Raw genomic sequence first — 20,976 nt, 5'->3', positions numbered from 1 at the left:
GGAGCAGCACGTGCATGCTTTTGCAGCACTTGCACGCGCCAATATTTGCGCCGGCGTCTGACTTGCTCGGCGAGAGCAACAGTTCCATCTGCTCGCAACTCGAGACAAAGAGCCGAGGTGGATCTGTTGCGCCTCTGAGCATGCGTCCTGATTCGCCGCCGCCGCCGACCATGATGATGACGACGGCAGGCGTGACGGCTCGCGGACGCAACAAGCCTCTGCCGGCGTTCGCGTCAATGGCAGAGTGAGAGCAGGCGGCCCGGTGCAGCGTGGGCTTGTCAACATGAGAACAAAAGAGGCACAGAGGCGGCGGCGGTGGTGGTGGCGGCGGAGGACAGGAGGCCCCACAGTGGACTACCACACACACACACACACACACAAGCACAGCAGCACGGCACTATCACCTCCTCTGTGCAGACTTGGCAACCTCCTCCTCCTCCTCCACCACCGCGGGGCATCAATGCCCTCTGCTTGTCCCCGCAGCCAAAACGCTCTTTTTATTTCTGCGCGGCTAACCGCCGAGACACTTAGCATGCCGGCCCATCCCCCTGCGAGGGGCCAGCCGGGCGCTCACAGCCGCGCTTGTTGGACACAGGAGGGCTTCACATGGGCGGCAGGCAGCTGGGCGCCGTGAAAGGACGAGACGAGGCGCTGTGGAGGCGCTCGGGGAGGACGGTGGAAGTCGCAAAAAAGGCGAGACAATAGAACCTCAAACCCACCTGACTTTGAACTCGGCGAGCTGCGGCTGCGGCTGCGGCTGAGCCCCCGGTTCGGCGCAGTAGATCTGGGGGAAGTAGAAGCGGTGCGACTGGAGGTTGATGTCCATGTTTGATTGTCCACGAGGCCCCAAAAAAGTCAGTCCTGGGTTGGTTCTCCGAGCACAGGAGGGAGGAAAAGGGGAAAAATGGACAAACTGCTGCTTCTCTCCCTCCTTGTTTCTGTCTCTTGTGGTCAGTGACGCTGTGGCCGAGGGTCACAGCTGGGTGTCAGCATCCCAATTTCACTTTCTACACCCCCCTCTCCCGCTGGCTTGCAGGGCTTCAGAGTGCTACCGCCAGGAAGACATGGCTCCCTCCTCCTCCTCCTCCTCCTCCTCCTCTTCCTCTTCGACTCCGCCACTCGCTCAGCGCTCAATCACCTCTGCTTGCCGGCAACCAAACAGGCACACTAACCTATTTCCCTACTGGCAGCCGGCAGACGGTCAGCGGCGGCGGCAGCAGCTGTGAAGAGCGCAGGAACAAAGGAGACTCCAGCAGGATTGAAGAGAAGAAAAATGAAACAGTGAAGATCCAAACGGCAGAGATGGGGGAAAAAACGAATAATAATCCTCTTCTCTCTTTTATTTCAATTCATCCTTTGACTCGTGGAGGAGCCAAATTGGGAAGAAAAGGAGCAGACGTGGAAATTAGAGGTGGCTTCTTTTTATAACGAGAGAGCAGCTCCTCAGCTAGATAAAGAAAAAAGGCTGGACTGGAGGATGAGAGTCTCCACGGAGCGGCAGCGAGGCACAGAGATGGAGAGCGAGCGAGATCCCCGGCGCTGTGAGGCGTTGCCCTCGCGCTGCCTCGCCTCTCTCAGTCTCATTGGATTACCTCCTCCCTCCCTCCATCCCTCCCTCCCTCTCTCCCCCTCCCTCCCTCCCTCCCAGCTGTGACAAGAGCGATGAGGCTGCTGGTCCTACCCCCCACCCCCACCCCTGCCTCCAACCCAAACCCATCCCCCCTCTCCCCCGTCTCCACGGCAGCGTGGATTGGCTAAGGCGAGGGGGGAGCGCGAGGAGGAGGAGGAGGAGGAGGAGCAGTGAGGAGGAGGAGGAGGAGCAACAGATTTTAATTCATCTGATGGGCCCCGTCTTGCCGCCGCGCATGATTCGAGGTGGCATGCCAGGCCTGGGTGGAGCGGAGGCAGGCAGGCAGGCAGGCGGGCATTGGCCATCTGAAGGCCCTTTAGCGTTCATTAACAACAACACAAGAAGGAAAACAGACGAGTGAGAAGGAGAAGAAGAAGAAGAAGAAGAAGGGGGAGAGGATATTTAAATTCCAAATTAGGTGCAACTGCAACGCAGAGCTGCAATATCTTCCCGCTCAGTCCTTTTCCAGATGCCTGTAGATTATGAATTATATACAGAGAGTGGTTCTTGTGTGTGTGTGTGTGGCCATAACCTAATCCCCTGGGCCAGTGCTACGTCACAACAGACCCGCAATACAAATCCCATCATATTTACTGTATATCCCCCGACATCCCAGGAATCCTCTCTGTCTCTTTCTAGCACATCAGCCACATCTGTCCTGCTCGGCTTTTTTTCTCTTTTTTTTCAAAATGCCAGCAGGCAATTTGATTGATGACACAGGCCATCAAACGAGCCAGTCCACTGTGCGCTGGACGCCGGTGGCTGTCGCTAACCGTGTCTGGCCAGTGGCCACAAATCTATTTTTCTCCTCTTCCCCCCTCTTTGTATCTCTGTTTGCGGTTTCCCTGATGTTCTTTGCCCGCCGAGGGAAATCGTGTATTTACAAGTGAGGCTGCGAGCTTGCGCTTGCGCTGCGTTTCATCATGACTCATTACAGCTGCGCGGCAAATTAGGCGCAGATTTAAACGACTACTTTAGGGATTTGGTTGTGCTTCGCACTCGAAAGAGGGGGATGAATAAAACAGCCGAAGTGAGAAAGCAAGAGAAGAATTCTAAGGCAAAGGCTCCAAAAGGTTTTCCTTCCTTCTCCGCTTGTTGGCGAGTTATATTTGGACGGAAATTCACTTTAACACCGTTTTCATCACGTTGTTATGAGTCTCTACTTCCTATGAAATTAACAGGAACGAGTGCATAATTTGTGCCCCGTGTGAGGCTACAAAGGGCACGATAATCCTCCCATGTTAGCCACCATTTTTATCCCTTTGCAAACACATGGAAGGTTCAACACTTTTAGCAGGAAGCTATGACCCAGTGTTTCTGCAGGCTACATATGCTATTTTCCTGAAAAGCTGCATGGTCATATCATGTGAACAGCAATTAAATTAAAAAATCTTATTATACAATAAGGGTGCCTCTATAAATTATTGTGCTCTTGGTCTGTAATTTGAAGGTAAAATGGGATCACAACATAACTGAAGCATTTTACATCAAGCTCATGGAGCAATGAGGGGGGAAAAGCAGCACGAGAGGAGAGGAAGAGTGGGTGGGCGATCAGACAGGTGGGAGGAGTTTAGTCTCAGCAGGGAGGAAGAGGAGAGCGGAGAGGCTGAAACAGGAAGGGTGAAAGGACACGTTCGCCCATCCCCCCCTTCCACCGTGCACACACTCTCTCGCTCCCACTGTCAGGTTGGACTGCAGCGCCTACATTTACTATGCATGTGTGCGAGAGAGAGAGAGAGAAACAGAACAGCCTAACGCTACTCTGACAATAGCTGTGTTCCATTGCAGTTTTTCGCAAAATAAAAGCGATATTTTTAAAATTTTGACAAAGTGCAATTGCGATTTGCAGGTGTTTCCGTTGAATGGTGTGAAGCGCATAAGACTTCATTCTCGTAAAATCTCATCCTGTGAGAGTTACAAAAATGACAATCGCTTTTGTTTGTTTATGTTTGTTTTTGCTGTCAAGAATGGTTGTTACATTTTTCTCTTTGATTACTTGTCAAAAATGTTCTGTCTCCTCCTCCGTCCAAACATAACGCGCCATTTTCACATGACGTGAACGGGTCATGTGACCCCGTACGTCATGTCCACTGCATTGTAAATGCGAAAACAGTGTTTCCATGACACTTTTGCGATATACCTCTATATCGATACGTCTGAGAATCCTCCTCATGAGAGCGGAAAAAACATTTAGCAATATTTGAGAGTTTAGGCTTAGATTAAGTTTTTGGTTTTTCCAAGCCGAGTTTAGGCGTTTTTCCATAACCAGTTTTTTATTGCGATTGTGATGGAAACGCAGCTACAGTAGCTATTAGCACCCAGCAGGTCGGGAAGCCTGTTTGACACTCAGCACGGCTGAAGGTTGTGTGTGTGTGTGTGTGTGTGTATGTGTGTGTGTATGTGTGTGTGTGTGCACGTGTGACAAAGCGCTCTGAGGTCAAGACGAGGAAACTGCACAAAGCAAACAGAGTCAGACGGAATTTTCTCTCATCACGTAGCCGACGGGAAAGTAACAAGCTAGCGCGCAACGAGGACATGTCTGTGTGTGTGTGTGTGTGTGTGTGTGTGTGTGTGTGTGTGTGCGCGCGCGCACGCGCTAAGAATGCAGGTCTACACGGTCGATGCTGCATTTGGACTCAAACACAGGATTAGCGGAAGCTGCACCGGGGGGAAAAGCCGTCTGAATGAGTCACCACCACCCTTCCGATAAGCATGAGCAAGAAAATGTACTTTGGTGTGAACAAACACACTTTGCAGCAGCAGCAGCAGTCGTACTCAAGTTTCTGGCTCAGACTCAGAGGATTGTTTTTTTTAGGTCTGTCATTAATATACAATGTGGTGGTGTATTAAGACTCCTATATTTTCATTCCCAGTCCCATCAAGCCTTCACTGCTTCAGGAAGAACCGCTGCGGTTAATTCACCAACGCGAAACCTCTGCAGAAAACAGCACGTTTTGGTTGCACTCTCGATAATCCAACATGACATCATCCCCGCAAAAAGCCCACAGTTCATCACCTGCGTGCAGCCTGTGCATCTGCACATGCGAGTGAGTGAGGCTGGGGGAGGGCAGAGGTGAGGGAGGGGGAGTGAGAGTCGTGACTGAGAGGATATTAAAGGTGCCTGACATTTCCGGTCCCCTCCGTTGAACCAACACACCTCCTCGGTCCTCTCGGGCAAGCGCGCACACACACACACAGACACACAACACGAGCTCGCACTAGCTGAGTCACATGAGCCGCCGATCATTTTAATTACAGCCTGCGAGGATGGGAGCTGGAAGAGGAGGCAGAGGGGGGAGGGAGGCAGCGACTTCACTCTCATTCACAAAGATTTGATTACCGCTCTGCCGAAATACAGACGCACGCACTCACGCACACACACACACGCAACACTCTGCCTCGGTGTGTGTGTAATTAGGGATCATAAATCACACTGCAGATGCACAAAAACACGCCGATTAATTATATGGATCTAGGCCAAGTCAACTCCGACGGGGCACGAGATGCATACAGCGCCGTTATTATTATAATTTTTTTCTTTCACACATTTTGGAAAAGATGGCTTTGAACAGAACTGCCATTCATATTAATTTTACCCTCGTACAACAAAGACGGGGAGTGAAAGGGTTCTTTAAGGGTAAATCTAAAAATAGCCATTTTTCTGAATGGATGTTTTTCCACTTATGCCGTCAACACATGAGAAAATATCCATCTGTGCACAACCACTAGGAGCTAAGAGAGCAGATACTAGAGAAGAACCTTCAGTGTGCTTTCATTCAGAAGCAGCCCAGACAGCTTTTAACTCACTAATTCAATCTTGCCTTCCTTTATGGATAAAGAGGTGCAACATGAAGCCCACTGCTTCAAGAAGAAGCTGTGTGATTCATCAGCGGTGAATTACGAGTCTGGCTGCTTGAGGTTTATTATTGCGAGCCAGAATAGAACCGCAGCCGATCATTAGCCACGTGTGGCTAACGAAAGATAACAAACATCAACCGCGGCGCTGACAATAATCGCCGGCCAAATTTATGACCGGCGTGTAAATCTCTCTAAACAGACCCTTCACAACGTTAACAAACATGGGCTCCAGATGTGTCTCCGTGCCTCCTCCTGACGATGAGCCGCGAGGACGGCAGGCACCGACGGATTTGGAGCATATTCGCGCAGAGACGCAGATGAAAATCAGCGCAGCTGCGACGGCCGCGGCGGCCTGAGAGCTGCCGTCTTCTCCGCTTTGGATCAACTGTGGCTCGACGTGCGTCGCGACTGTCGTGACCCAGTTGTGTTACATAATATTATCCGCCACTTAGACGTGCCAAAAAAAATAAAAAATTAGCCGTTAGCACACAATCAATGGGTGACGATCGATATTTGTGGAAAATTCCGATGCGCCTTGCTAATTAGCTGGCGGATGATGATAATCACATTTTAAACAGATACATTTGCAAGTTGACTAATGCGACTGCCTCCGCCTCGTGCTGCAGTGTGTTAAAATGTAATTAGGCTGTGCAATTCGATAGTGCGGCATAGTAGCAGGGTTTAGCTTAGCTTAGCTTAGCCTGGGACTGAATATATCTATTTTTACACCCAGGTCAATGCTGCTGCTTTTATTTATTTTTACAGTTTGGTACTTTTATGAGCAGCAAAGCAAAAAATAAATTCATAAACAAACACACAACCTTGCACCCATTAAAACCATCAACAGGTCTTACGATTAAAGCAAGACGAAAGCAAATTTACCTTTAAACCGTTTCAAAGTTGTTTCAAAACATCTGCCGAGTCACTTGGCCCACTGCTTGGACAGTGGGTGTTTATTTTAGCAGCGCTAGCTCTTTACCAGATGGCGCTCTGATGTGAAACGCAGCCACATCAACTGCAATGTAAGACGTCCTGTTTGCCGTTGCCGCGGCGACACGAGGGAACGTTCCACCTGTAAGCGCCCGAAGATCCTGAAAGGAGAGTTTCAAGGTTGCAGCCTGGTACAGACGGCAGGTACGACTTCAGGTCTCATAGCTGCGCGCTCGTGACAACCATGAGAAATGTGGCCTCCACTGCTTTCCATAAATCTGCTGGACGACTGGACCATAAAGGCAACGCTGTGAAAGATGAGATCCGTTCAGGTGCCCCGTGACAGAGTATTATTAGAGTAGCACTGTTAGAATGCAACGTTACGCTACTGAGTTTTGTTTAGTTTAGTTTTTCCGCCATCCATAAATTTTATAGTCGCACTTCTGCAAACTTTAATAGCCGTTTGCTCACATGAATGAGTTCAGCCTCAGCCCCGCATTCGCTTAGCGCACGGTTGCGACTAATGTTAGCGTCCATGTGGGTCAGGCGCGGACCACCAACTGCTCCTGTCAATAAGCATCAGGCAGCAGATCAATCAGAGCCCTGAAAAACCCGCGGACTCACAGGGGCTTCGATGAGAGCGCACCGCGGGCAGGGAGGGACGACCTCAGGCACAACCGCACGTTAATCCCGCTGCTCACCAACATTGTGCACCAAACTTTTTCAATTTTATACACAGTCTGCAACTTCATCACACAATACACAGTAGATGTTTTCACATGTATTTCAACATTAACTTTCGAAGTCAGTGAATAAACTCCACAGGAGTGGAAATAAGTTCACACTTTTCTGTTTTGTCTCTGCATAAATGTTCTGTTTTATTTTTTATATATATATTCTACGTGCAATTTTTTTTTTTTTTACATTTCCATCATGTCAATAAATGTCAACCCACGTTATTCTTGAGATGATGGGTTTCCACAAAACACATTTTGGTCTGGGCTGAACTTGCCAGCCAAAAAGCAGCCTGATATGCTGAAAGTGTGTCTGTGGTATGAAAATCACATCTCCAGAAGTTATATATGTCTGGTATTTACTAAACACTGATCTAAACACTGTCTTTTAAATCAATAAGATGAAAGAAAGGCAGCACAAACACATAGTAATCGGCCTCCAGAAGAGGAATCAGACGTTCAGGCTCCACCAGGAGCAATCCATCAAGAAGACAAATCTCGGACCAGGACGTGAACCCTCGGCTTCACTGTCCTGGGATTTCTCCCTTGGGAACCATTGCACCTTCACTCTCTGCACAGCTGCAGATAATTAAACTAATGCAGGACGTCCAATCTTGACAAGTAGCAAGCGGATATTGAGCCTCTGTTGTTTGAAAAAAAAAAAAAACAACCTCCGTCTGCATGACGGCTACAGCGGGACAGCTGAGACACACACAGATTAATGACACACACCAGAGTGCAAATTGCTGGCTGGCCGTGGTGAGCCAGTCTATGTTGCCACCTACAGAGCTCAGCGGCAAAGCACAACAGCCGCAAATGGGAGCTGAGTGTTTGAACTGCTGTCGACGTGCTCGTTCACACAACATAACAAACAGAATCTCTAAAGCAGCTCTAAATCCTTATGCCAGTATACACTTGTAATATAAGAAACGTTTTTCAATATTCTGGTGATTTTTTTTTATCAGTTGTTTTGTTTTTTTGTGAGTGTGTGTCCCAGTGCAGTCAACCACAAAACTGGACTGACATGATTTACGATCTCAGCTTTCACCTCTGACCTTGGCGTAACTCCTCGACACACAAACGCAAAAGCAGCAGTGGTAGAGGCACCTTAGGGGTCCTCCTGTCTGCGTGCCATGCAACCATGGATGTATCATAAGATGTATTATAAGAACAACGTCTATCCATCCAATGAACTGCTGAGAATGGGATTAGGCATTGGTCACAATAACTGTAGTTTCTGTGAACAAGATACTGAAACTACTGCTCATCCTTTTCTTTTTTTCTTTTTTTGACTGTTTGTACAGTTTTCTGGAAAGGTTTTCAAGACAACCAAAATTGTTCTTTCAGTTCCTCTTACCAAGAAAGACGTGGTCTTTGGTCTCATTTTGGAGGACAATATATGTGACCTGGGTTTTAACAACCTAGTTTTTAACTGTTTTTTTTAAAACAATAATTTAAAAGAAAAAAAAAAAAAAACTACATTCAAATGAATGGGTCGCCATATTCTCTGTCTCGGGGTCCCGCCCACATCTAACGTTGGCAAGCAATAACCAGCCACCTGATTGGCTTCCCAGCTTCCGGCCACGCTAGTATCGTCTCACTGTACGGGCTTGTCGCGAGACCCCTCTGAGACTCGGCCGCGGTGAGCGAGCCGGCTCAGCCGATTGGTCCGCACGCTGGAAGGTGTGTGCGCGCGTGCTCGCCCGTGTCAAAAACACACGCGCGCGCCGCGCAGCTGAGCTCACAGGTGTCCCCATCGAGACGCACGTGCTCGCCCGCTACCCTCGCTCGAATATGTTTATATTTATATACAAAAACCGCACGTGCGCGGGGCCGGTTTCCTTGGCGACGCCTCTTTTTTCATTCGTCTAACCTCCGCGTGACACACGGCGGAGCGTCGCACGCGCGACGCGGACGGTCCATTTCCAGTCGACAGGTGACCCGGCGGCCAGCGCTCGAACGTGTCTCCCTCGCGTGTCGTTTGACGCATCATCACGCAGGCCGCGCGATCAGGAGAGCGCACGCATGCTGTTGTTGTTATGGCTGATGTGAAACGATGCGCAGCAGCAGCAGCGGCGGCGGCGGCGGCGGAGTGATGTGCGCAGGGAAGGAATGGAAAGCAGCGGTGCGTTGCTCACCTCATCCTCCTCCCCTCCTGCTCGATGGTTCTGGTGCTGCTTCCTGTCTGGCTTGTCCTTGACTTGAGTTCTGGCTCAATCAAATCCAGCTGCAGCAGCTCGGAACAGTGTGTGCGCGTGTGTGTGTGTGTATGCGTATATGTTTGGGTCTAAAAGGCGACAAGGTGTGTGTGTGTGTGAGAGAGAGAGAGAGAGAGAGAGAAAAGAGGGGGAAATGCTACAAGAAAGGCCCACAGTATTTTTTTTTCCCTCTGCCCCGGTTTGTCTCTTAAGAAAAATAGAAAAATGTTATTTCTCCGGCTCCGTGCTGTCGGGCTCCCGGCGACGTTCCCATCATCTCAGTGGGCTGCTGCTGCTGCTGCTGTTACTGCTGCTGCTGCACGTCGCAGTCCGCCGGCCGGAGTGGCTGAGTGAGGCTGCAGAGGTGCCATCTTTTCTCCCTGCAACCACTGGGAGGCTGGATGACGTTGAGACGGGGAGCTCGGTGCCGGTGGTGGTGGTGGGGAATGGATGGGTTGGGGTAGGATGAGAGGGGATGGGAGGTGAGGGGAGGGGGCGCACGGCTGCTGAAATATTGAAGACTTGGAGGGGTGGGTTTCGCTGCACGTCAGCGCCCTCGGTGTGGTGACGCAGCCACTGTGCAGGCACGGCCACTCTTCATACACACACTCTGCCCTCTCCGAATTAATGTTGTTCAATAAGAAGAAGAACAAAATCAGAAAAATAGTAGGTATTTAAAATTTACTATTATAGCTTGTGATGCTATCAGATTATTCTCACCACTCTTCTTCTTATCATTCCATAAAATAATGTACAATAGTGTGCAAACGTTTTGCACAATTTATAAAATGATTTTAATTCTAATATCATATTTTAGTATTACAAATACAGAAACGGTTATTTATTGTTGTATTCATGTGCATTTGTGAATGATTATGCCTTCTTTTTTTTTAACAGTACAGCAGAAATAATAAATAAATAAATAAACTTTGACTTGACTTGAATTCTGCAGCTTTTACTTCTCTTTATACTCCGAGTGACATTGCTAGTCCGACTCAGTTGCAACTGTCCTTCCTCTGTCCCGCTCAGCGTGGCTTCCTACTGTACGGTCCAACTGAAGTTGAAATGACTCTGTGCTTGTGTGTTCGCTTCTCACTGCGTCCGAGCCGGCCTGGCTGTCGGACAGGATGCACGGATGGACGCACGGACGCACATGCACCACACCTGTCAGCAGCCGCGGTGGACCAGCCGCCATCTGTTTCTGTCTGGGAACAGCCAGCTGTTTCCTCCCACGGGAGGACAAACAGGCTCAGTCAAATCCCCGCCGAGGCAGGAGCAGACTTTGGGCTTATCCTTCTCCTTGTACGTCTGTGGTCTCCTGGTGCTCTAAAAATAGTGCACACAGGGCCATATTTCTGTGTCTGCACGTTGGCAAAGAGCAATCGGCAAAAGACTATGCAGGAGGTGCAGGAGATGTGTTAATTTAGTTAACTTTGTAAACACAAAATCAATGGGAACCCTATGGAGCCCATGTTAAAAAAAAAAAAAAAAAACACCTTGTTTACAATCTGTTATATGCATTAATTTGTTTTTGATTTGAATAAGTTAATTGTGGAAATTTGTTTAAATATATGTACAATTATTAACAAATACACTGAGGATATGTTGGTGGTATGGTGGTAAAATGGAGGGGGAAAAACAGATTGTACATTTGAAATGTCACTCATTTGTTATGTATCATATGCTTTTGAAAAATAAGACAAAAACACCCAGTTAAACTGTTTATTTTTGTTTGTTTTTTAAATGGCATTCAAAAAAAAAAAAAAAAATTCGAATTAAAGACCAAAACCTCTATGGACACAATGGAAACAACTAGGAAAGAAATAATTGAAACAGATTTTGGAAACACACGGTTTGCTGTCACCAAAAAACAAAAACGGGAATCTCACTCGTCCGGCGTGATTTGATTTCTGGTTTCCAGGTGATATCCAGTAGTTTGCGCTGCCGACTGAGCTCTTCTTCGTCCTCCACGATGAGTTTCCGAAAAGCTGTCGTCAGTCGAAGAGAAGCCGACAGGTGCCTCTGTTTACGGATGCGCCATTATGTTTGTATATAGCGGAAATGACGTTCCCTCCTTTTAGTTTTTATTTTTTTTGTGGTTGGTAAAAACATTATGCGCATTATTGCCCTCTAGTGGATTGGAGTGTGACATCTGCTCCTATTTAGGGACTTAAGGGTCTGCAAACACTGAAAACAACAAAATGCTTTGGAAAGAAATTATCAATACGCTATATCAAAAGTAGAAGACCCTTTTTTGAAGGCTTCACAGTGTCTTGTGCACGGTCAATAAAGAATTATATGGGTTTTATGTTGTTCCTGTTGTCAAATACAAACCGGGTGGCCCTGTCTAAAAACATTTAACTTGCGCCTTATCGATCCTTAATACTTTTAGAATCTAAAGTTAAAATTGTGATGGATTATACAAAGAACAAAAAATACTGGTAATAGTAGTTTTATTGTTTGTTCTGCACTTGAAGGAGCTTCTTTTTTTTTTTTAATCATTATTCTTTTACATTCTGCAGTGACAGATATGGTGAATGAGTAATGTCAACAACTAAACAACTAAACACACCACAGCACGCAAGCATTGGACGGACTTGGCAAAGCACACTTGCTGACATCAGACACACACATTCCCCCTAAAATCACTGGTACACCTACAAAAGAAACACACACACACACACACACACACACATCCAACAGAGGACATGACATTTCACAGCAGGGGGGGTTTGGCCCTGCATTCATTTGCGAGAAAAAATATTAAGGGATACAAAAATACTTCCAAATATCCACCAGATAATGAAAATATTGCAAAAGTGATCAAAGTAGAATCTGAATCAATCAGGTGGTTGTTTTCTCTCCTCTCTGTCTTTTTTTTTTTTTTTTGCAGCCTGATAGCTTGTCAAATTGCAATTAATTGCTTTGAGTGTAGTACACTTAAGTCAGGCAGAGGTTTAATTTTTTTCCTGGCTGATCTTTCTGCTGCATTAGTAGCAGATCTGAAAGTACTGGCTGGGCGACTTGACGGGGCTCTTGTAGCTGCATTCCTCCTGCGCCGCCGTGCTCTGGCTCTGGCTGTTTGTGCTTTTCTGCAGGTTGAGTGTGAAGGTCGGTGAGCTCTTCTTCCCCTGGGGCTTGCTGCCGCTGCCACCGCCGCCGCCGCCGCCCGCCTTGGACTGCTGTGCAGCCGGGGGGCCGCCGCCGCCAGCCGGCACCGTGGCAGCGAACTTGGCCGCCTCAGAAGACCCAGTCTTTCTTGTGAGGGGGCTCAGATAGATCTGCATAGTCACTAAGTGAAGTGGTGGAATGAGGTGAGGTGGGTGAGGAGGTTTCAGGTGAGGACAACAGGTTTTTAAAGGGGGGGTTGGGAGGGGAGGGGAGGCACACAAGTCATGGTGAGATGTGACAAAAATGAAGGACGGGCATAAAATAACTGTGCAGACACACGTTGTTTGATATATGCATATATTTTTTTTAGTGATGATTGCACGATGGGTGATGCTGCTTGGGGTCAATCCTACCTTTGCAGTGAGTCACACGCCTCGTTCCTGTCAACACACACAAGGACAGATGACTGTGAACTTGTGTCGCAACGAGTTTAGACGGATCAGAACCGAACGACTATCTCACGTGTCCCTGAAGGCCTCTATTGGTGGCACAATGTGTCCCCTTTGCACTCAGAAGGAAGCCTCAAACTGTTGTTAACTGGTTCAACTAGCAGTAAAAAAAAATATATATATACATATATATATATGTATATATATATATATACTATAAATATCTGACTGGTACGCATATTCTTTTCGAACACATAGGCTGAAAAATACACAGCAGGTTTGAAAAACATTCAGTTTGGTGAGTCAAGCCAGTGTCCAGTCTATCTTCCGAAGAACAATTCAAGCAGCTTGCGCACACACACAAACACACACACACACACACACACACACACACACACACACACACACTGCTGTTAGAGTCCTGATTTAGAGAAGCTGTTCTTACCCACATTGACTGCAGCTTCCTTCGACTTACTGCCGCCGCTGCTGCTATTGCTGTAATAAAAGGGAAGAGAGTTTATATAGACACATAAAGGGAGCTGAACGTCCAGAGAAAACAGAGTAAATACATACTCGGGCCATAGAAACAAACAGAGTGTTCTTATGTGACATGGAGGAATTTGTGCAAAAGGGGAAAAAATAGAGACTGGAAACTCCCAGATTGAGATGTTCCTCAGCGATTTGAGCTGTTTCCACATTTAGCAGAAGGCGGCGGTTGGAAATTACCTTGATTTAATTAAAGAAAAATATTCCCACTTAAGCTGGTATGATCTGACAGTGTTGCAGATATGCTGATGCGGCGCTACCTCGTGTTAGAAATGGTGCAACAACAAAAAAAAAGCAACAGTAGATATAATACGTTGGACCTCTTTACACATCACACGTCCGACTCAGGAGAAGCGTCTCACCCGTCCGGAGGTTTCTTGTAGGTGGAGGCCGCGGACGAGGGTCGGGATTTAGCCGCTTTGCACGGACTGTCCTTCACGCTCCCGGCCGGGCTCCTCACACCGCCGCTGACGGGAGGGAAATAAAGGTTACGAAAGGTCACCCATCGCTCTTCATTAGGTTGGCTGTGTTTTTGTGGCTTTCAAAACTGTTCCAATGGAACAATGCAAACCACAAATAGACGTAAGAGAAACAAACCGTTGGCCAAGTCGGGGTTGGGGGGGGGGCAACAAAATAACAAGACTGCACTGTTTAGGTTGCCAGTTTTATGTCAGTACATTAAAAAGTCAAGCTGGAGGCGGATTTATGTCTTGCCGTAAAAGTGGAGATTCCATTTCGTATCAATTTCTTTAAGTAGAGATCTCCCCACACACTCGGATCGAACGCGGGGCCTTTTAATGGGCCGCCGCTGCTCGTTCCGTCGATCATAATTCTCCCTCCTGCTGTCATTAGCTGGACGGATGTACACGCATGAAGATTTGTGCGTTTCCCATGTTGAGCGGTATCAGCGGGGCCCAGAGAGAGGGAAACAAGCACATCAAGGCTCCGCAGAGGAAGGCCATCACTCTCTCTCTCTCTCTCTCTCTCTCACTAATGCGGCCTAATGGAGGCGTCGTTTGCAAGGTAATTGAGAGGAAGACATCTGCACACTGTTGACGGCTGGCTGCGTTATTGCTTTGAAATAAGGGAGAGTGGCGGAGAGACTGCGGAGCGCAGTGTTTTGGTTTGCGCGCGAGATAAATGAAGCCCGCGAGCTGCTGACACTGGAGCAGAATGGAGGTGCTGCAGCGGCGGCTTTGGTTTATTTTTTCCCCCTCCCCACTTTCCCCAGATGTGATCCACATTGACGGATTAGTGTGATTCATAGAGCAACATCCCCTCCGCTTTTTTTTTTTTTTTTTTTGCACTCGAGTAGCAGAGGTTGTTTACCTGCGTGGCGGCGGCGTCGGGCTGTAGTTCCTGGCTGTGGCGCTGGAGGGCAGCGTAGTGCTCTTCTTCACGGAGGCAGTGGAGGAAACCAGGGGGGTTCTGGAGGGCAGGGCGAGGGACACCGGCCGGCCTGCGTGCACACACACGTACACACACACACACACACACACACACACTGATTTCTAGAAGTTCGTCTCCGCATTTTATTTTGATCAAACAATTGTGTTTGTGCTGACGTCATCAAAAAAACTGTTGCAGCAGTACCTTAAATTTCAACAACAGATGGTTCACACAGGGTTGACGCTAGGAATGCACAGTCTTATGAAAACATGCAACAACGTGTTGAATGTTGTGACTATTATGTAATACTGGCATCAGGAGAACGTTTTTAATCATTTCATTTAACATCTGATTTGTTGCACAGTGTGCGATATGTATTTTGCACTTTTCGCAGTGCATATTGTGCAGCAATAGATTCGCTGGCAGTAAAAGTACTGAAGTTTCTTATGCAGATACCTATTTATTGATTTTTGAATGGGCCGAGACCAACCAAACATTTTGCTCTCCTCATCAGTTAAAACCTACTAATTGTAGTTGTTTGGCTACAAACAACAAAGACTGAATCAGTGTAAACAGCCGGCGTGCAGCATTTACTTCATCGCAACTCTTTTAGCAATTTTTTTACTCAAAAAACACTGCAAGCTTAAAAACTATGCACTTATCATGAATGATCTTATTATTTATTTATTTATTTTTTACTGTTTCTTTGTCCAGTGCCACGCTGGGTTGCAAATCCAGCTGTTGCTCACTTATAGGCCTTGTGGCTGCACTCCAGCACTCAACTCCATCAACAACTCCTTAAATAAATCAACTCTCCCGATAGAAACAACAGATCTCAGACTCACCTTTGGTGCCGAGCGGCTTCCTGCTGCCGGTGGCTGCAGCGGCGGCAGCCGCCGCCTGGTGCTCCTCAGAGATGTTGAGCCTCTTGAGGACGTCGGCCAGCGCCATCTTCAGCAGCTGGATCTCGTCCTCCTGCATTTGCATCCTCTGCTCCAGGTAGGTCAGGCGGTCGGCCACGTCCAGGCCGCTGGCCGCCGAGCTGCGGTCGTCTGGGGGAGGAAGGAGAACAGGAAGAAGGAAGCTCAGTGGGTGGAGGGGGGTGATGCACGGACGGGTGGAGGACTAAGCTCTTGAATGTCGCCCCCCAACAACACCCCACAAACGAGCCAATGGGGTCACGACACAGTTGGAAGCAGCAGATCGGCCTCGCAACAAAGGGCAGCGTTCCACTATCACCCCGACACACTCCAATCCTACTTCCTGCTTGTCATTTGTTTCCATCAGCGGGGACATTTGGGAGCTGGGTACCGTGGGAGGTGCTGGACGAAGACGAGCGCTGCCTCTGCTGTCCGCCGTGGACCTCCTCGGCCTCCACGGTAGCAGCAGCAGCAGCAGACGTCTTCCTCCTCTTCCTCTCCTCCCGCGAGCACACCCTCTCGCTCCTCTTGGCTCCCTTGGCTCCGCTCGGACAGGTCGCGTCTCCTTCCATCTCGACGTTAAATCCGCTGGCCCACGTCCACTAAGGTCTCATCTCCTTTTTGATAGCAGCTCAGGTCACACACACACACACATGAGGGTGCGCGTGTGTGTGTTCAGCTCAGTAGCTGGCTCCTCAGCAGGCATCCAAGATGTTTTGGGGCTGATGGCGCTGGCTGATGGTTTTGATCCAGTCACGGTGGTCGCCTGACACACGCCACACTGGTGGGCGCGACTGTGTGTGACAGCAACTTAAAGCCTCTTTTGCTCAGGGTTTGTGTTTGTACAAAGGTGGGGGGAGGTGGTGGTGGTGAGGAGGTGGGGGGGTGGGGGGTGGGGGGTTGATCGTGCTTAAAAACTCAGCCATCGTCCAATTCAGTCTAAATTGTCTGTGTGTGTGTATGTGTGTTTGTGCGCGCGTGGGCAGAGCACAATGTTAATCCCTCAGACTGATCCCCTTGGGCCACGCCCCCGACACATAAGCCCCTCATCATTATGAGAGATGGAGGCGCAGGGAGGAAACAGCAGGAACGGACCTGGGACGGCGGTAAACAACAACGACGACACGTGAATCCGATGAAAGTTCAGAATTCCAGCGGCGGGAACGAGGAAGAGGCTTCGACAAGATCGATGACTGAACGTCTGAATTAAATGTTGTAATATTATATGAAGTTATAATGTTGTTGTTTTGGGAAATGAATCGGCACCTGAGTTGGATGAAAGTGGTGCATATTTGGTTAGAATAAAGAAATAAATGTATAGCATGTGTGTAGTTTCCTAATTTGGGATCAATAAAGTAGCTAACTATCTAAATAGACAGCTATCTATCTATCTATCTATCTATCTATCTATCTATCTATCTATCTAAATGGCTACAATAGTAACTTTGATGAATAAGTGCCTGAAATGGAGAATCATTTCAGCCACAACTCTGGAACATGTATTGCAGGAGCAATATTTTTGTGTTGAGCCATTACTCTGATAGACATGTGGAAATGTGCAACGGTCCAAAGATTTTGAGTGGAACGCTGGACACGCCTGCCACCTGCACAAAAGCCTGAAGCTGCACCGAGGCCTCAGCTAGCAGGCTACAACATTAGCAGCCAAGAATGTGGCGCCTTAGATATAAAAACTAGAAAAAAATATTCTAGAATACGCTTATCTAGTGTAAAAATAAATAAATAAATAAATAAATAGATAAAACAGATCTCCCCCACCTCAACTGATGTCTATAAAATAACGATGGAGATCAGAGTTTTTCCCCTCTTAGCTGATGAGAAAATCTCGCTGGGGCCAAAGCCCGCCAGTGTAATCATTCAGCAGTAATCTGTCCCCCAGTGGAGAGGATGTGACTCCGGTAGGCCTGTGATCTTCTGTTTTTCCCCCTTGTCCCGGCCGTGACATCATCCTCGTGCCACCTCCGCACACCCCATATGGGATTGGGATTAGAATAGCGCATAATCCCGCTGCTGTAAAAGGGAATTAGCAGCCCCAAGAGCTGAATCTCTGCACTAATTCGACGGTACAAGCGACCAGGCAGCCTTCCTGGATGCAAAAAACCTGAGCGTGCTCGCACACAAGCGCACGCACGGGGTACCCTGCGACACACACACACACGCACACACGCACACACACACACACACTCAGACTCACAAAGACGCACACATGCACACAGCTGTGGCAGCGCTAACAGTTCCCGAGATTCATTTGCCTGCTGGGCATAATCAAAATGACATTAAGGCAAAAGAGAATCAGCGTGTTTTAATCTCTGCTCGCAGATGGTGCTTCCTGAATGAACAGCATCTGTCTGCTCGAACCCGCAGCGCCCCCCACGGCCCACCTCGGACCGCGAAGGCGCGGGAGCAATCCTTCGCATATTAGTCTGCCGATATATAATAACCCGGCGCGGCATGTGTGTGGTGATTCCCTCCATCAAGCCAGCAGAGACGCCGCAGCAGCGGCAACAGGTTTTCACACTATGAGGAAATCTCATTGTTGATACACAGTATTTATTTTTATTTTTTTTTCAAAATATGATCTGGTTTTGTGGGCTGTTTAAAAGTAAAACTAGCACAGAATAAAGAATTTCAAAGAAACCTTTTGGCCTGAAATTGATACGATCAAGCAGGAAATCAGGTTGCCAATGCTCAGTGTTTCAAAGCTGATTTTGTAAATTCATTTATTGCATATTTTTTATATTTCTTCTCAATGCACTTATTTGCCTCATTGTTCTGAAAAGTGCTTCAGAAATGAGCTGTTTATTGTTTGGTATTTTGGAGGAAACTAAATGGCATTGACGCCTCTAAAGGGGGGAAATAAAGCTCGGAATGTTTTCGCAGCACATCACAAAATGCCGTTTCACTTCCAAATCAATTGCCTCAATTATAATTCCTCCGCAATAATAGAGCTGCTGTTTATCCCCATAGCAAAATCTATTTTACCCTTTAATGTCACTGACTTTGAACCGATTTATTTCAACAGCAAATTTATGCCAAACCTTTGGAAGTAAATGGCTGGGGGTGTGATGCTCTACCTGCCATGAAGTCCGTGTCAGGCGCCAGCAGCGAGTCACAGTGGTAGGTCTCCTTCAGCGAGGGCCTCCTCAGCAGGTGGTGGTCCGTCTCCTCCATCCCCAGGCCCTGGTCCAGCAACAGGTCGTCCATGTTAGCGTTTTCCTCCAGCGTCGCCATGGCCCGCGCACACACGGACGGAGTCTCGGTGGTCTCGCTGAGCCTCAGCCGCCGAGCTAATTCACCCTCCGCCACCTCAACTTCTAACTCCTCCCCGAGCCCGGTGAGGAGAGTGTGCAGAGGAGGAGGAGGCTGAGGGGAGACGGTGATGTCACTCGGAGGATAGATTAAGGACCTGATAAGCCATCTAAAGCTCTGTGGAGGACATGAGTATGAGGAGTCTAGTATCTGCGCGTGAGGGTGAAGGGACATTGGGAAGGCATTACAAATTCTCAGATTCTCAGAAAAAAGGTGTAGGTTCATAACGTCCATTGTTTTGTTTTTAGTGTGTACATCAATAGCATGTCATAAAAAATAAAAAAAATAAAAATATTATACTGTGAAAACAAACACAAGAGTCCAAAAACTAAGAAATCTGGCCCCAAAATAAAAGAAATAAGGTTTTGCATTCAGTTTCTGCTTCCCATGAGCTCACTCGCTCTTCTTCTTCTTGCCTTTCAATTTGTGAAGCATAGCTTCATAGGATGCTGTGATAAAAATAAAAAAAAACAGTGACATCACAAAGGGCTGCTTTCAAGAACTCTTATGTTTTAGCCCACATAAAAAGTGGAAAAAGATGGAATTTTCTCATTTCTTAGGGGGCTTGTTTCATTTTGTCGGATGTCATCGGTCCAGTGAACATTAGATATTAATACCTCCCATCACGTCTAATAGCCTCTTCCTGGAAAACACAGCAGGGAGCGGACGCAGTATCTGCTGCAGCATGCAAAGTCGGCGATGAGCGCGTGTTAGCGAGAAAGAGCTTATGTCAGGCCGCCGTCCTGTGTGGCCAGCGGCCCCGAGATGACAGGGCTCGGAGATTAGGGAGCAAAAACTTGATTAATTACAGTCATCAAGAGGACAATAAGCCGGATGTGGTAATTGCGCACGGCGCACAAAAAGACGCGCAGGAGCAGATGAGAAGCCAGTTAGGCGATTGTGTCGCCGTAAGCTGGCTTTCTGTCTGTTTAGCACTGGCTGGATTGATTCCTTTCTGCAGCACAAGCTCCTCTCTGCTGCACATCTGTCAAGGCTTTTCTCTGGGAGCAGACGGAGTCTGTCGTCACCAAGCGAGCTGCTCAGCGTTTCATTTTCACACGTGCTTACGACAACCGTAAAGAAAGAAGGGAAAAAATTGAAAAAATTGATGAAACAGTGAAAATGTATTTAGGTTTGTATAGGTCACAAATCAAATCAATCAAAATCAAAACACGATCAAACTAAAGGTATATTTATCAAGCCAAACAAAACAACATAATTACATATAATAAAAATGATAAATAGCTCCAACACTCACCATAAGTGAAAGGATGCAGCCGTCTCTCTTGAACAGGCAAAGTGATTAAACTCCCAGCTTCCCTGTGGCGAGTTCACAGATTCCATCCTTGTTCTATGACAATGATGGGCTAATTGTCTGCAGCAGTTGCCGTAATCCTTCTATAAACTGAGGCCTGGATGTGTTGCTGCAGTATTATTGTGCGTGCGTGTGTGTGTGTGTGTGTGTGCTTGTGCGCGCAGGACATCCTTAATGCTCCGAGGCCTGATGGATGGATGGAGGCCAAAGACAGATAATGACTCTGCGAACAGAGGACACGTGGCGAGAGGAAAACCCTGTTGGCAGGTTGTCTGCTGCTGCTGCTGCTGCTGCTGCTGCTGCTGCTGCTGCACTGGACGCCGACACGCTGGATAGCAATTAGCGCCATAATAACAGGTCACAGGAGATGCGACCTGCGCGGTGGCGTGCTGCTGTCTCAATGCTGACCTCCTGTGGAGACCGCGCAGCACAGCAGTTGCCATTATTTCTGCTCTGCGCTGCACGTGTGTGTATGTTTTGTTTGTTTGTTTGTTTGTTTGTTTTGTTTTTTTGAAGGAAAAAAAAAGAGAGAGATAGGGAGATGGACACACACTCAGTTCTCACAAAGG

General features: G+C 47.8%; 2 protein-coding genes and 1 long non-coding RNA gene across 4 annotated transcripts in view; 1 reads left to right on the top strand and 2 right to left on the bottom strand.

Annotated features, from left to right (window-relative positions):
• Positions 1–9,749, bottom strand: part of evlb (Enah/Vasp-like b) — a 32,822-nt gene extending 23,073 nt beyond the window's left edge. Inside the window, exon 1 of one of the 2 annotated variants that reach the window (XM_076044539.1) lies at positions 9,291–9,749. In XM_076044539.1, coding sequence (XP_075900654.1) covers positions 9,291–9,295 — 5 coding nt within the window. In that variant the 5' untranslated portion in view covers positions 9,296–9,749. Of the gene's footprint in view, positions 1–719; positions 1,537–9,290 lie in introns of those variants that run through there. The other variant, XM_076044538.1, reaches the window with a different exon arrangement.
• A 2,037-nt stretch (positions 9,750–11,786) lies between these two features.
• LOC142900426 (uncharacterized) lies at positions 11,787–19,075 on the bottom strand. The gene is made up of 7 exons (XM_076044716.1): positions 18,858–19,075; positions 15,691–15,897; positions 14,786–14,915; positions 13,819–13,923; positions 13,356–13,405; positions 12,875–12,901; positions 11,787–12,642 (listed from the first exon to the last, which is right to left on the bottom strand). Exons 1-7 carry the CDS (start codon positions 19,012–19,014, stop codon positions 12,341–12,343), a joined length of 978 nt encoding a protein of 325 aa, XP_075900831.1. The 5' UTR covers positions 19,015–19,075; the 3' UTR covers positions 11,787–12,340.
• On the top strand, positions 15,688–17,083 carry LOC142900427 (uncharacterized). The gene is made up of 2 exons (XR_012928891.1): positions 15,688–16,372; positions 16,752–17,083. It is a non-coding gene; the product is annotated as an uncharacterized LOC142900427 (long non-coding RNA).
• Positions 19,076–20,976: the final 1,901 nt, after the last annotated feature.

Source organism: Nelusetta ayraudi, unplaced genomic scaffold (assembly GCF_046127955.1).
Source record: "Nelusetta ayraudi isolate G7.1 ecotype Tasmania unplaced genomic scaffold, CSIRO-AGI_Nayr_v1 ptg000082l, whole genome shotgun sequence".
In the NCBI taxonomy this organism is placed as follows: Eukaryota; Metazoa; Chordata; class Actinopteri; order Tetraodontiformes; family Monacanthidae; genus Nelusetta; species Nelusetta ayraudi.
This window is presented reverse-complemented; position numbering and strand designations above follow the sequence as displayed.

Bases quoted from the DNA above. Each gene is read 5' to 3' on its own strand.
- LOC142900426 (XM_076044716.1), bottom strand. From the start codon at position 19,014: ATGGCGACGCTGGAGGAAAACGCTAACATGGACGACCTGTTGCTGGAC. The intron at 15,898-18,857 runs GTAGAGCATCAC...TTCCTCCCCCAG, and splicing joins TGACACGGACTTCATGGCAG to ACGACCGCAGCTCGGCGGCC. The intron at 14,916-15,690 runs GTGAGTCTGAGA...GTGTGCACGCAG, and splicing joins GAAGCCGCTCGGCACCAAAG to GCCGGCCGGTGTCCCTCGCC.